This window comes from Cyprinodon variegatus, unplaced genomic scaffold, assembly GCF_000732505.1.
Source record: "Cyprinodon variegatus isolate N-32 unplaced genomic scaffold, C_variegatus-1.0 Scaffold214, whole genome shotgun sequence".
In the NCBI taxonomy this organism is placed as follows: domain Eukaryota; kingdom Metazoa; phylum Chordata; class Actinopteri; order Cyprinodontiformes; family Cyprinodontidae; genus Cyprinodon; species Cyprinodon variegatus.
Window position 1 is genome coordinate 979,130 of NW_015150667.1, and position 11,750 is coordinate 990,879.

An 11,750-nucleotide genomic window follows, 5' to 3' on the forward strand; every position below is an offset into this window, starting at 1 on the left:
GTTTCTTTAAACTTGATACTTATAGAGAACATATAGTATAGCCCTTAAGTCTTCAATGATAGGATAACTGTCCCAGGGGGGTTATGAGATTTTTAAAATTAAAATGAGTTTAATTAAAGAGTTATGTCTTTAATCACTCATTAGTGTAAATACTATATATGTAGAAAATGTATATCAGTCAGAAATTGATCCATTTAGTGAGCATGCTAGACTCACTCCTTTTACCAGTTCTTCAAACATAAAGCATAATCAAGAATAGCAGCTGAAAATTGGATAAGGTAACATCAGTCACTCTGACATCTCAATATGTCTAGCTTTTGCTAAAAACTTTGTTTTACAGAGTCTTTTCATAAATCAGCCCTAGATCATGTTAAATGGCTGCTCAACACAGGGACTTATACTTTTCCTATTAGTACATCTGATGAAACTCAGTGAGATCATTATGTTTCATGTTCTATGGTAGGCTTTTAGCTAGCAATGCGTACAAGCTTACAATATACACCCTTTACCAAAAAGAAAGAAAAAAATTACGCTTTTTTTGGGATGCATGGCTTTGGTACTCCCTATTTTTTCCCTGTAAACTATGATCAATGTTAAAAATTTCACAAGCAACAGATGCTGAAGTTCTCAATGCACCACATCAACCAATCAGAGAAGCTGATCAGCGAGCAGGTAGGGAGACGGACAGTACTGCTGATGCAGGGCACTGTGATCACTCCACTGAAACTGTTCATTATGACTATATGAAATTAAACTAACTTAAAATTGATAACTGCTGGCAAAATATGTTCGCTTTTCTAGGGCAGGATCATAACCTTATGAGCTGACTGCACAGATGATGTCTTAAGGTGAACTTTCTCAAAAAAAAATATATTAAAACTACTTTATACCCACTTATCACAGCACATATAGCAAAGCCTCTCTCTGCCACTGAACACAGGAGCCGCAGAAGCATCAGACGCATCTTTACATCTCTGACCTGTGTACGAACATCAAAAATGAAGCAGCAGACGCTTTTTTGATGGCGTGCGGTGTGAACTTACTGATTGTTTGAATTAACCTATGAAACAAACTATTGTACCTAAAATAAAATTTCCACCTCTAGTCAAGCACACATACTTCCAATAATCGGAACAAAACTAGTGTTGTAACAAAGAGGAAAAAGTTAGCTGCATTCTGCCTCAAAATGCAAGCAATTACGACGGAGTATTAGGGCCAGGCTAGAAATCTTTTTTTTTATTTTATTCGAGAATAAAGTTGTAATATTATGAGAATAAAGTTGTGAAAGTACGGGAATAAAGTCGTAACATTACGAGAATAAAGTCGTAAAATTACAAAAATAAAGTCGTAACATTACGAGAATATATTTTAATATTATGTCCTAATATTACAAGAATAAAGTTGGATTTTATGACAACTCTTACAAAAAGCACTGAGAAGTTTGAGACCATTGCTGTAACTTATTTTTTTGTGTTAAATTATTTTATCATCAGCATACATGATGACATCATAAAATGCACAAAACGAAAACACAGTGATAACAACTTTTAAACCATAATTGTGCACCTCTTTACTTGTCAGGCTTAAAAGATGCACATTTGCTATACAAAAACATATGTGTTGTGAAGCATAACAAATGACAATTTCAATCAATGGCCCTCCATGAATCTCAATGAGAATATGAAGTGTTTTTATTGTGAAAGCCACAGCAGTCATGCTCTCAAGGAATAGAATCAATAACACACTGCAGCACCAGATTCAGTAACACATAACAGCTTGCTATGTGTGAGCTGTTATAAATCACATCAGCTGTATTGACATTTGCTGTGTGTTTGTGAGTTTCTTCGGCTGCCTCTTAAACTATGAAATTAAATTGGTTAAGTAAGTCTGGGAGAAATCAATGTATTATGTCTCTTCTTTTCATCTAAGGTATTTAGGAGTCTAAAGAGAGCCCTAAGAAATGTGTATGTGCATGTCATTGAATATGAATTTTTTTATTACAGTGCTTGCATGATGTAGTTTGACTTTTGGATTGAAGGTGGAATGCTATCATAGCAGCCAATACTTTTATATTACAACCAGATAAGCTAATTTAGTAACATACAACCTGGTGAAAACACGGCAGAGTGTTGACAGATCACAGAGCTACAACAGCCTACCTATAGCAGCATTTACATAATGCTACCTTTGATTATAAAGCTTTTTCATCACAACCAAAAGCAAAGTTTTGCATTTCTGCATTAGTCATAAACTGGATATATTGTACATTATAGTATACATGTTCAGCAATTCCGACTATACATTTTCAGATAATTTACTTTCAGAAGACCAAAAGTGCTGAAAGCCTGAGTTATCTTAAGTCAAATAAAAAAAATCAATTTGTTTAAAACTGTCTTTGAGTTTTAAACTTAAACTGTTAACTGAGGTAAGATTTTGAATGCTTTACTACTTGCTTATATCAAGTACTTGTTGTTATTCTGCCTTTATTTTATTTTCTTTCTATTTCATTGTTGAAAGGAATTGAATTGTTGAAATCTTGTAAAGCACTTTAATTTTTTTTCTTTTTACTGAATTGTGCTATATAAATAAACTTGCCTTCGTTATTCCTCTGTACATGTATATTCTTCACTGCTGAGTCGGTGTGTAAAATGTCCATGGATGGCTTTAAATACATTTCTAAAACAATAAAAATAAAGGGTACACATATACAACACAATATAACTTCAGTTATTGTAAATCAAACTATCCACTTGGGACAGACATGCACTGTATGATATTTTTAACCTTTGTACTTGGTTACAGCTCAAAGTTATGTAATCTAACTGCTCACACTGTTCAACCAGACGTTGGACTCAGCGCAGAGTGATGGCACTGGTCAGACTTGTCAATCTAGAAGCTAAATGTAGACACACAAAGAAGAATTTCCTTGTTGGACATGGTCAGTGAGTGAGGTTCAGGTAAATTGGCTCCTAGACGCTTGCAAGCTCTCAGCTTGCATTTCAAACTTGTTTAATTTTTTACCGACCTTAAGATTCCTGATCGGCAGTTGGTCATGAGAGGCTAATTGACAATAGTTACCCCTTGCATACTGTACGATGCAGGATACACGAAGCTGAAACTGTCCGATCAAAAATACATTTGCATGAATGAAAGATTTGGCCTGAAAAGGGCAAAACCTCAAACAGTGCATGCCTGCCATTAGCAAACAACATTAATCCATCAATTTCACATGTCGTTGAGCAAATGGAATTGACAACGGGTTTTGATTTTTGGCCATTGATAAGACCCACTCAATAAAGGAGTGGTTCTACAGGTGGGATCAGAGACCACTTCTTAGTACCTATGCTTTCTCTGCTATATTCTTGTCACTTTTGAATCTTATTCTACCTTTGTGGTAGAATAAGATTGACTCCACAACCCACAAAAGTGGCTCAGGTAGGCAGCTCATCCAGGATGGCACATCAATGTAAACTGTAGCAAGAAGGTTTGCTGTGTCTGTCAGCGACAGGCCACTACACCAGGAGGAAGTTTTAGGAAGGCAAAGACCAAACAGCAGGACCGTTACCTCTGCCTTTGTGCAAGAAGGAACAGGAAGAGCACTGCCACTGCCATGCAAAATGGCCCATCCAGTATGCCAGAAAATGTGTATTTGTCTGCTTAAATGGTCAGAAGCAGACTCCATGATGATAGTATCATTGTTGCCTGAATCATCGGGATTGTGCTCACAGCCCAACACTGTGCAGAATGCTTGCCTTTTGTCAGGGAGCACCAGGATTGGCTAATTTGCCACTGGTGCCCTGAGCTCTTCACAGATGAAAACAGGTTCACACTGAGCACATGACAAACCTGACAGTCAGAGCAATCTGGTGTATCTACAGCCCTCCATGTGCTCACCAGAGGTAGCATGACTGCGAAGTACCGAGATTAGATCCCTAAACCCCTTGTGAGACCCTATGCTGGGTTCCTCCTAATGAAGAACAATGCTAGACCTCATGTGGCTGGAGTGTGTCAGCAGTTCCTGCAAGAGAAAGGCATTGAAGCAATCGACTGGCCTGCCCATTACACAAAGCTGAAACTGATCTGCAAAATCAGGTCTCGATCGATCCACCAATGTCACGTTGCATCACAGACTGGCCAGGAGTTGGCGAATACTTTAGTCCAGGTCTGGGAGGGGATCCCCCAGGAGACCATTTGTCACCTCATCAGGAGCATGCCAGGGGTGAGCCTCATTTTTACCTGTTTTAAGGATTACATCAACATTGGATTGGCTTGTTGTGTGTTTCTTATCTTTAATTGTGTAACTCCAAATCCACGCCTCCATTGGTTATCAAATGTGATTTCCATTGTTTGTTTGTTTTTATTCTGTTGTCAGCACATTCAGCATCTCATTGAACAAAGCCTTCAATGAGAATATTTTATTCATTCAGATCTTGGATGTGTTTTTTGAGTGTTACCGTTATTTTTCTACACGGTGTATAAGAAAACCATTTCAAAATACCAAGGTTTTCTTTTAGACTTAAGAGACTCCTATAATTATCTTAAAAAGGGGCATAGTCTCATAATAACATGTCAAATGTATAGGGTGGTTACTCACTTTGGTTTCTTACTGTTTTTTTTAAAACATTTTCTGCTCAGTTTGTTGCTATATAAAGCTCTTCTGTGTATATTTATCACAACAACACCACAAGACCATAGAAATAACACTGTGCATATTTGGTAAAAAAACCAAAGCAATGCAGGCGAGTAAGTGTGGAACTCCCAGCTTAGTTGTGAAAATAATGAAGAAAAGTGCAAGATCCAGAGTGAAAAAAGAGCAAAACAATATTAAATTTCAAAAGGCATAAGACTCAAATAGAGCTTAGAGTACAGTATAACTGTTGATGTTCAAATCACTGTTCCATTAATAAGGGCTGTCAGAGTAAAAAATCTGGCAAAGCTTTGAGTAACTTGACTTGATGTGGTGACCCCTCAATTAGGAAGCAGAGGAAGAAACCATCATCATACTGTGATTTTGTTGAGATCTTACATCCAAGAAGACTTAAAGAACTATATGCTGAGCTTATTTTCAGATAAATCAAAATTGTGAAGCCAACCAAAAAACAAAGGAAGCTATTGTCAATCGGAGGCAATATTGAGCCCTAGTCATTTTATTTTTGTGAAGCATGGCCATGATTGGGATAAAAATGGATCCAGTTCAAAGCAATCAGAGCAGATTAAGGTGAAAAATTATTACTTTTTTCAATGAATGTGAAAAGTATTTAGTTTTACCAAATTAGGTATTTGGGGAAACACTATTCATTTCAGGAAAAAAAAAGAAAAAAAAAATGTGTTTAGGAAAATTTTTGTTTATGAAATTAATAATAGTGAAGTGAACAGTTCTTATCTTTTTTGTTTAAAGATTCTACAAGTCCCTCACGTTACTTCAGACAGTGGTCACATGACTTCACAATCTCTACAGACAAAATATTCCACTGAAATATAGAACACTGTATATTACTAGATCCTGTAAATGAAGTGATGTGAATTAAATCAAACAACTTTTGGTATCAGTACACTGAAATAAAAAAAAATAATAAAAGCTTACTACACATCCAGCAGTGTTTTCACTCTCATAACTTTACTATTCCTCTCTAGTTTGTATTATATAACTACTCCCCACTTAGTACAGGGTAAATCAGTTAAACCTCACATATGTTCACTCAATCACTGATCTTGCCAAGCAACATTTTACAGCCATTGCATTTTCAGAAATATGTAGAATTAATTATGTTTTTTCTGCAACCCTATTAAAAAATTAAATATGGGCTTAAGTCCAGTTAATCAGCAGTCAGAAAATCCTCTTATACCCCCAAGAGGTTGTAAGTAGATGTTGACTCTAAGCCAATAATATTGCTGAAGCTAATTGATGCATCTGCCCATTAAAATCAAGAGCTGGGGTTTTTAATCTCAGAAGTTTGAAAACTGGGATTAAAGACATGTTTTACTATAGTTACCACATGTTTATATCACTTAAATGAGAGAATTCAAGAAGCCAAGTTGTGTACAGTTAAAAAGAAACAATGGTGATATAAGAAAATTGTTTTCAATAGCTGACTTGAGTGATGATAAGTGCCTATGTCTATCTGAAAGAAGAAAAAAAAAACTTCAGTCTGGTGTCTATCCATCAATTACCTTCACTCGTACAAGGGGTTATTGAGGGGCTTATGCCCATCTCCAGCAGTTAATAAATGAAAGATGGGGTAGACCCAACATCGTTTGCCCTCAAGTGTGCCCCCATTCAGCACTCAGTCTACTGTCTTATATTCAAGTAAATAGTGTAGTTTACTCACCCTTTCTGCAGATTGTGATGTCCCAAAGAAGATGGGGATGAAAGCCAGCCAGATAATACACGTGGTATACATGGTAAACCCGATGGGCTTGGCCTCGTTGAAGGTTTCAGGTACGCCTCGTGTCTTAATGGCATAAACTGTGCACGTCACCATTAGTAGGATTGAGTAACCCAAAGAGCAGATGAGAGAGAGGTCTGAGATGTCACATTTCAGGACTCCACGGGCTGCCATGGGGTCTTGGGTCCGCTGCTCCCCATAGTCCACTACGGTGTGGGGAGGGTCTACAGCGAACCAGACAAAAACGCCAAGAAGCTGAACTGAGATTAGGGAGAAGGTAATGACTAGCTGCGAGGCAGGAGAGATGAACCTGCAGAGGAAGAAAAGTTCACATAAGTCCATGTTTTATTAAAAAAACACATTTATCCATCTGCCGTGGGAATCCAATGGGTCTCCAGGCCAGAAGAGGTTTATAGTCTTTCCAAAATTTGCGGATCCCCACAGGGTTTCTTCCATGTGGAATGTGGAAAAAATACCTCCAACAGAATGTGTCAAGGAGGCAATCATAAGATTCCCTAATCAACGCAACATCCTCCCTTACAGAGAAGCTCCTCAACCCTCAGCTAAGAATGACCCCAACCACCTTAAAAAGAAATGTGCCTTTCAACCATCTTATCAAGGATTTCATAGTAAAGAAGAAATGAGTCCAATCGTTCAAACTTGGCTGGAGATTCCTTATACATATATACATTATAGGATACTACATAAAGAATTATACAGAAGAAAATCATCTCAAAGAAGTAGTTTAAACAGAGACTCTCCATTGACTCTCCCTCGTTCAAATGTAGAAACCATATGGACTAGACAGTTACTCCTTCCTCAACCCAACAGAGATCAAAAGATGGTTCACTTTTCTACAGCCAGGAAGGAAAGCACACTAATCCTCGAAAATCAAAGGCTCCATCATCAACCAAACCCTCCTTTTACAGCAGTAAAGTTGCCCATGAACGCTGAGAAGTGAATTCTGCCAGCTGGTGCAACACACTAATGTCTTCATTAAGAGTAGGCTCACCACACAGCTACTTTGGGGTTTTCCCAGTCCTCCATTTATATAAAGGGAATTCCTCCAAGACTGCCTGTTAATGTTTCGTAGCCCTAAGCATATGTCATCTACACTTGGCCTGCCGCTATCATCTCCTCTGCAACCAGTGCTACTGTGATGATGCCAAGTCTCCAGACATTTCCTCTTTCACAAAGCACATGGTGACCAGATTTATAAAGTACATCTTCCACTTCCTAAAAATACTTACTCTACAATCCAAGGAAATAGGGGACACGACATGTGGTACTTTTTGAGTGCACTTTTTAAAAAAAACTGTTCACTTAGTTGAACAAAAAAAGCATTTTCTAGAGCATCTAAAACTTTGTGCATTTAGCTCTTTAGATTCATGTGTGCAAACTCAGTCAGTAAAGTTTTAGTTAGACATTATTAGACAAAAGATAAGCTATTCAAAAAGAACAAACTGAAAAATAGTGAGGAATAGCTGCAAAAAATACTATTAAATCATTGGTCTATAAGAGAATGAGATACAAATAAACATTTGAAAGCCCTGAAGATAGATGTTAAAAAAGGCGAAACTCATGATTGTGTGCCTAGCAGGTATGTGAAGCTTAAAATGACTAAATCCTGCAATAACATTATATCCACTTACATGAAACCCCTTTAACACTACCTGTAAAGTGATGAGTATGCTGCTCATTATTAAATTTAAGACTGTACAGAAAAAGTAATGATGACAAACGATTTCAAATATACTAATGATGAGGGAGTAGTAGGTTAGAGGTATATGTGGCTGGCTACAGCTTTCTGCATTAATAAAACAGCTTAATTTAAAACTACATGACATAAATAATGAGGAGGCACACATGTTAATGTCTATTATGATGGATAGCGCTGTAAACTTTTTTCTTTTTTCATTACCTGGGCGCTGTTACTGACTTTTTCCCTTGCTCAAAGATGCGGTGTATCCTGTTCGTCTTTGTGAGCAGTGCAGCATAGCTGAAACACATGCCCAAGCCCAGGAAAATCCTCCGCAGTGAACAAACACCCACATCCGGCGTTGCGATCATTAGGAATGTGATGGCATAGCACAGGAAGATTCCAGTCAGGAGTACGTAACTCATCTCTCGGCCGGATGCTCGGACGATGGGTGTATCGTTGTACCTCACAAAGGTAACTATGACAAAAGAGGTGGCGATAATCCCCAGCATGGAGATGAAGACTGGTACAACGGCCCAAGGGGAGTGCCACTCCAGTTTGATGATAGGAATTGGAACACACCCTGTTCGGTTGGTATCTGGTCGCATCTCATAAGGACACAGTTCGCATGTGAACTCAGAGGCCTAAGGAATGAGCAAAAATTATGTGTTAAACATATTCAGGGCAAAGTTTAAGTTCTGTTTTGCCTGTTGAGTACAAACTCAGTCTCTAACCATAAACATTTCCAGGAAATAAACAAAAATATTTATTTTATTTTAAAAAGTATTAATTATTTTTAACAATTCATTATTTATGCTGCTATGCATTAATCCAGTGTATGGTCTAATGGCCACAGCCTCATAACAAAGTGCATATCACATACTTCAATTACAACACTGCACAGGGATGAAAAAATATATTTTTACAGATCGTTTATTCATTTAGGTCCAACAAACATATTATTTTATCATATAATAGGGAATAGAAAAATATAATTTGAGTAAATAAAAGACTTCCAATCATTATTTTGTCTATAAAGGTAAAAGGCTATTAACAAACAAGCTGTGCGAAAAAAAATAATCACCTCACTTGTAAAATTAGAAATTATTGGCGTTTTTTTAACAGCTGAGTCCCCAGCCATTTGCAGACATAAATCCTGCAAGATTTTGTGGCGCTAATAGATAAAAAATAGATATAATGTAGAATATGTGCAAAGATCCCCTAAAAAGTCCACATCGTATCCTGATGCAAAAAAAATCAAGAACAAATGAGAAACAAGGCAAATCATGGTCAATCTTGAAAGGGTCACAAAGGCATTTCTGAGGCTTTGAAAGTCAGGGTGACATTGATTAGCATCATATAAAAAAAAGAGAAAATATAAAAGAGTGGTGATCCTTTAAAGGAGGGGTTGACCAGTCAAAATGATTCATAAGCACAACCAAGAGATAAAGCATAAGAGAAAGACTGGGCAAAAGGTACATCTAATCATGAAACCAATGATGACCGAAATGAGCACCTTTGGCATGGCAGGCTCATAACTGCCAGACGTTATCTTGTCAATCCCTGAAAAAGTATTCTGTGTACTGACAGGACAAAAATGAAAGAGAATTGTGTGTCTTGAATAAACCTTACAGCAGTTAAGAAAATCATCTTTAAAACCATAGTCAAACATGGATCTTTTAATGTAAAAGTCTTTGATAACTTTGCCAATTCAGGACCTGCAGGACTCATCATAATTATTAGAACAATCAAATCTTTCCTCAAGAATGAAAAATTCGAAGATGAATTTCTTATCATTGTTGGTGGTAAGCTAGTAAGCTCCTGCACACTTACTTTATACAGTAGGACAATAAACACGGGGAAGTCCACCTCTGGATGGCTCAAATAACACGAACCAGAAATCTAGAGCTTTGTCAAGTAGAGTCAGTATAAAATGAGGAACCAGAGGTTGCATCCCATTCAATAGGTTTATGTTGTTTTTAACAACTATGGCAATAATAAAAATATTTAGTTGAAGCTTTTTTCATCATGATAAGTAGACAGAGATTAATAAAAAATAATACGATGTGACTTATCGTTATCTAGATGAAGACTAGATAGAGAGACTAAATCATCTGTTCATTTTCAGAAAAACAAAATTATTGACATTTCTGCCTATTTTACACCCTATCCATTAGTCAAAAGTTGGACTATCAACAATGCTATACTTATTTGGTCTTGCCCTTCCCTATCTGAGAGCGACCGCTGCAGGCTTGATGGTTGGACAAGATGGAGGGTTCAATGGCTATACATAGAATATGATCCAACCAAAAGAAAATAAAATGTACTGCAAAGGCATATAGTGGTTGATGTGAACATAAACAAGAAGGGAAAATGCAACACCTTTAGATTAGCTACAGTATGCTGATATTCCTGCATTGATAAGGTCCCGTTGTGCAAAACAAAAAAACAATCAACATTTTCATCCAAAAAGCCAAACTCTAAAAACTGAAAGGCTGCCAAGAGCAACACTTTAATTGTTTTTGGGACAAAAAATGTTCACACCAGTTTAACTGTGAGTCACAACAAATGGAAAAATACCTCCACAATAACTCATTCTTAGGTTAAAAATGGACACATAATAAAACCATATCTTTAAACTAAACATAGTGATAATGAATACATTTTTGGTTTTGTTGTTGTGATAAAAGAAAACAATTGGAATATTTCATAACAAGAATTATAGCCATTCAAAAACAGCAGATGGTAGAAATGGGCATCATTCCCTATGGATAATCACTATTCCCTAAAAGTGTCCCAATATACTGCAACCATATCTGAATTAATGTAGTTTTCCAATATACTTCATATCGATGCAAATGTAAGCTAAGACTGTTTTTTTTTTTTTTATCTTCCCAAAAATGTAGATATCTGCCACATAGAGAAGATATGAGTATTTCATTCTGTGACCACTTGTTAAGGGAACCATTCACACATCTTTGAGCATTTGCTCTATTGCCACACTTATTCAAATCAACAGATCATTGATTTTATAGCCCATGAATGAATGTGTAAAATATGTACTGAATGTTCAGTCTCATATGAGCAAGCTGCTGCTCTGACTAATATTTTTACTGTCTTTATTGCTTTACTGAGCAGGGATCACTTTTTTACGTATGTTTGCCTGCTCGTAGAATTTTCAAATGTAATAAGAAGGACGATAGGATGCCAAATTGTCTCCAAGATATAATTATAACGAGAGATATATCTTCATAATGTGTGATCAGACTCATTCCCACATCTCATATAATGCATTTCCTTTGCTCTAAGAGCATATCTGGGGTTCTTTCTGCATATATACATTAATAATAAGCCACCAAAGTAAGTTTTTTGCTTAAAAAGCTGATATGTATTTAAACAAAGAGCAAAGACTGCTTCCAGGGACAGAACAGGGTCCGAACAGCACTTTTAAATTTCATATAGGTAAATTTTTTGTTAGTTTATTCATAGAAGGATAATCACCACTTCTCCCTTTTATTCTATTGTGAGTTTACAGGTCTAAACTAATCCATTATATCTTGATTTGAGAGTTCTCTCATCCTTTAGCCCCGATGAATGACAATATACTGAGGCAAAATTAACAAATGATAGCTTAAGTATTTAAATACACCACTTTCAGGTGTATA

General features: G+C 36.6%; 1 protein-coding gene across 1 annotated transcript in view; it reads right to left on the bottom strand.

Annotated features, from left to right (window-relative positions):
• The window catches only part of LOC107088336 (metabotropic glutamate receptor 8-like), a 104,633-nt gene that overhangs the window by 25,497 nt on the left and 67,386 nt on the right, over positions 1–11,750 (bottom strand). Inside the window, exons 7-8 of the mRNA XM_015380448.1 lie at positions 8,308–8,729; positions 6,330–6,696 (exon numbers count right to left, since the gene is read on the bottom strand). Coding sequence (XP_015235934.1) covers positions 6,330–6,696; positions 8,308–8,729 — 789 coding nt within the window. The remainder of the gene's footprint in view (positions 1–6,329; positions 6,697–8,307; positions 8,730–11,750) is intronic.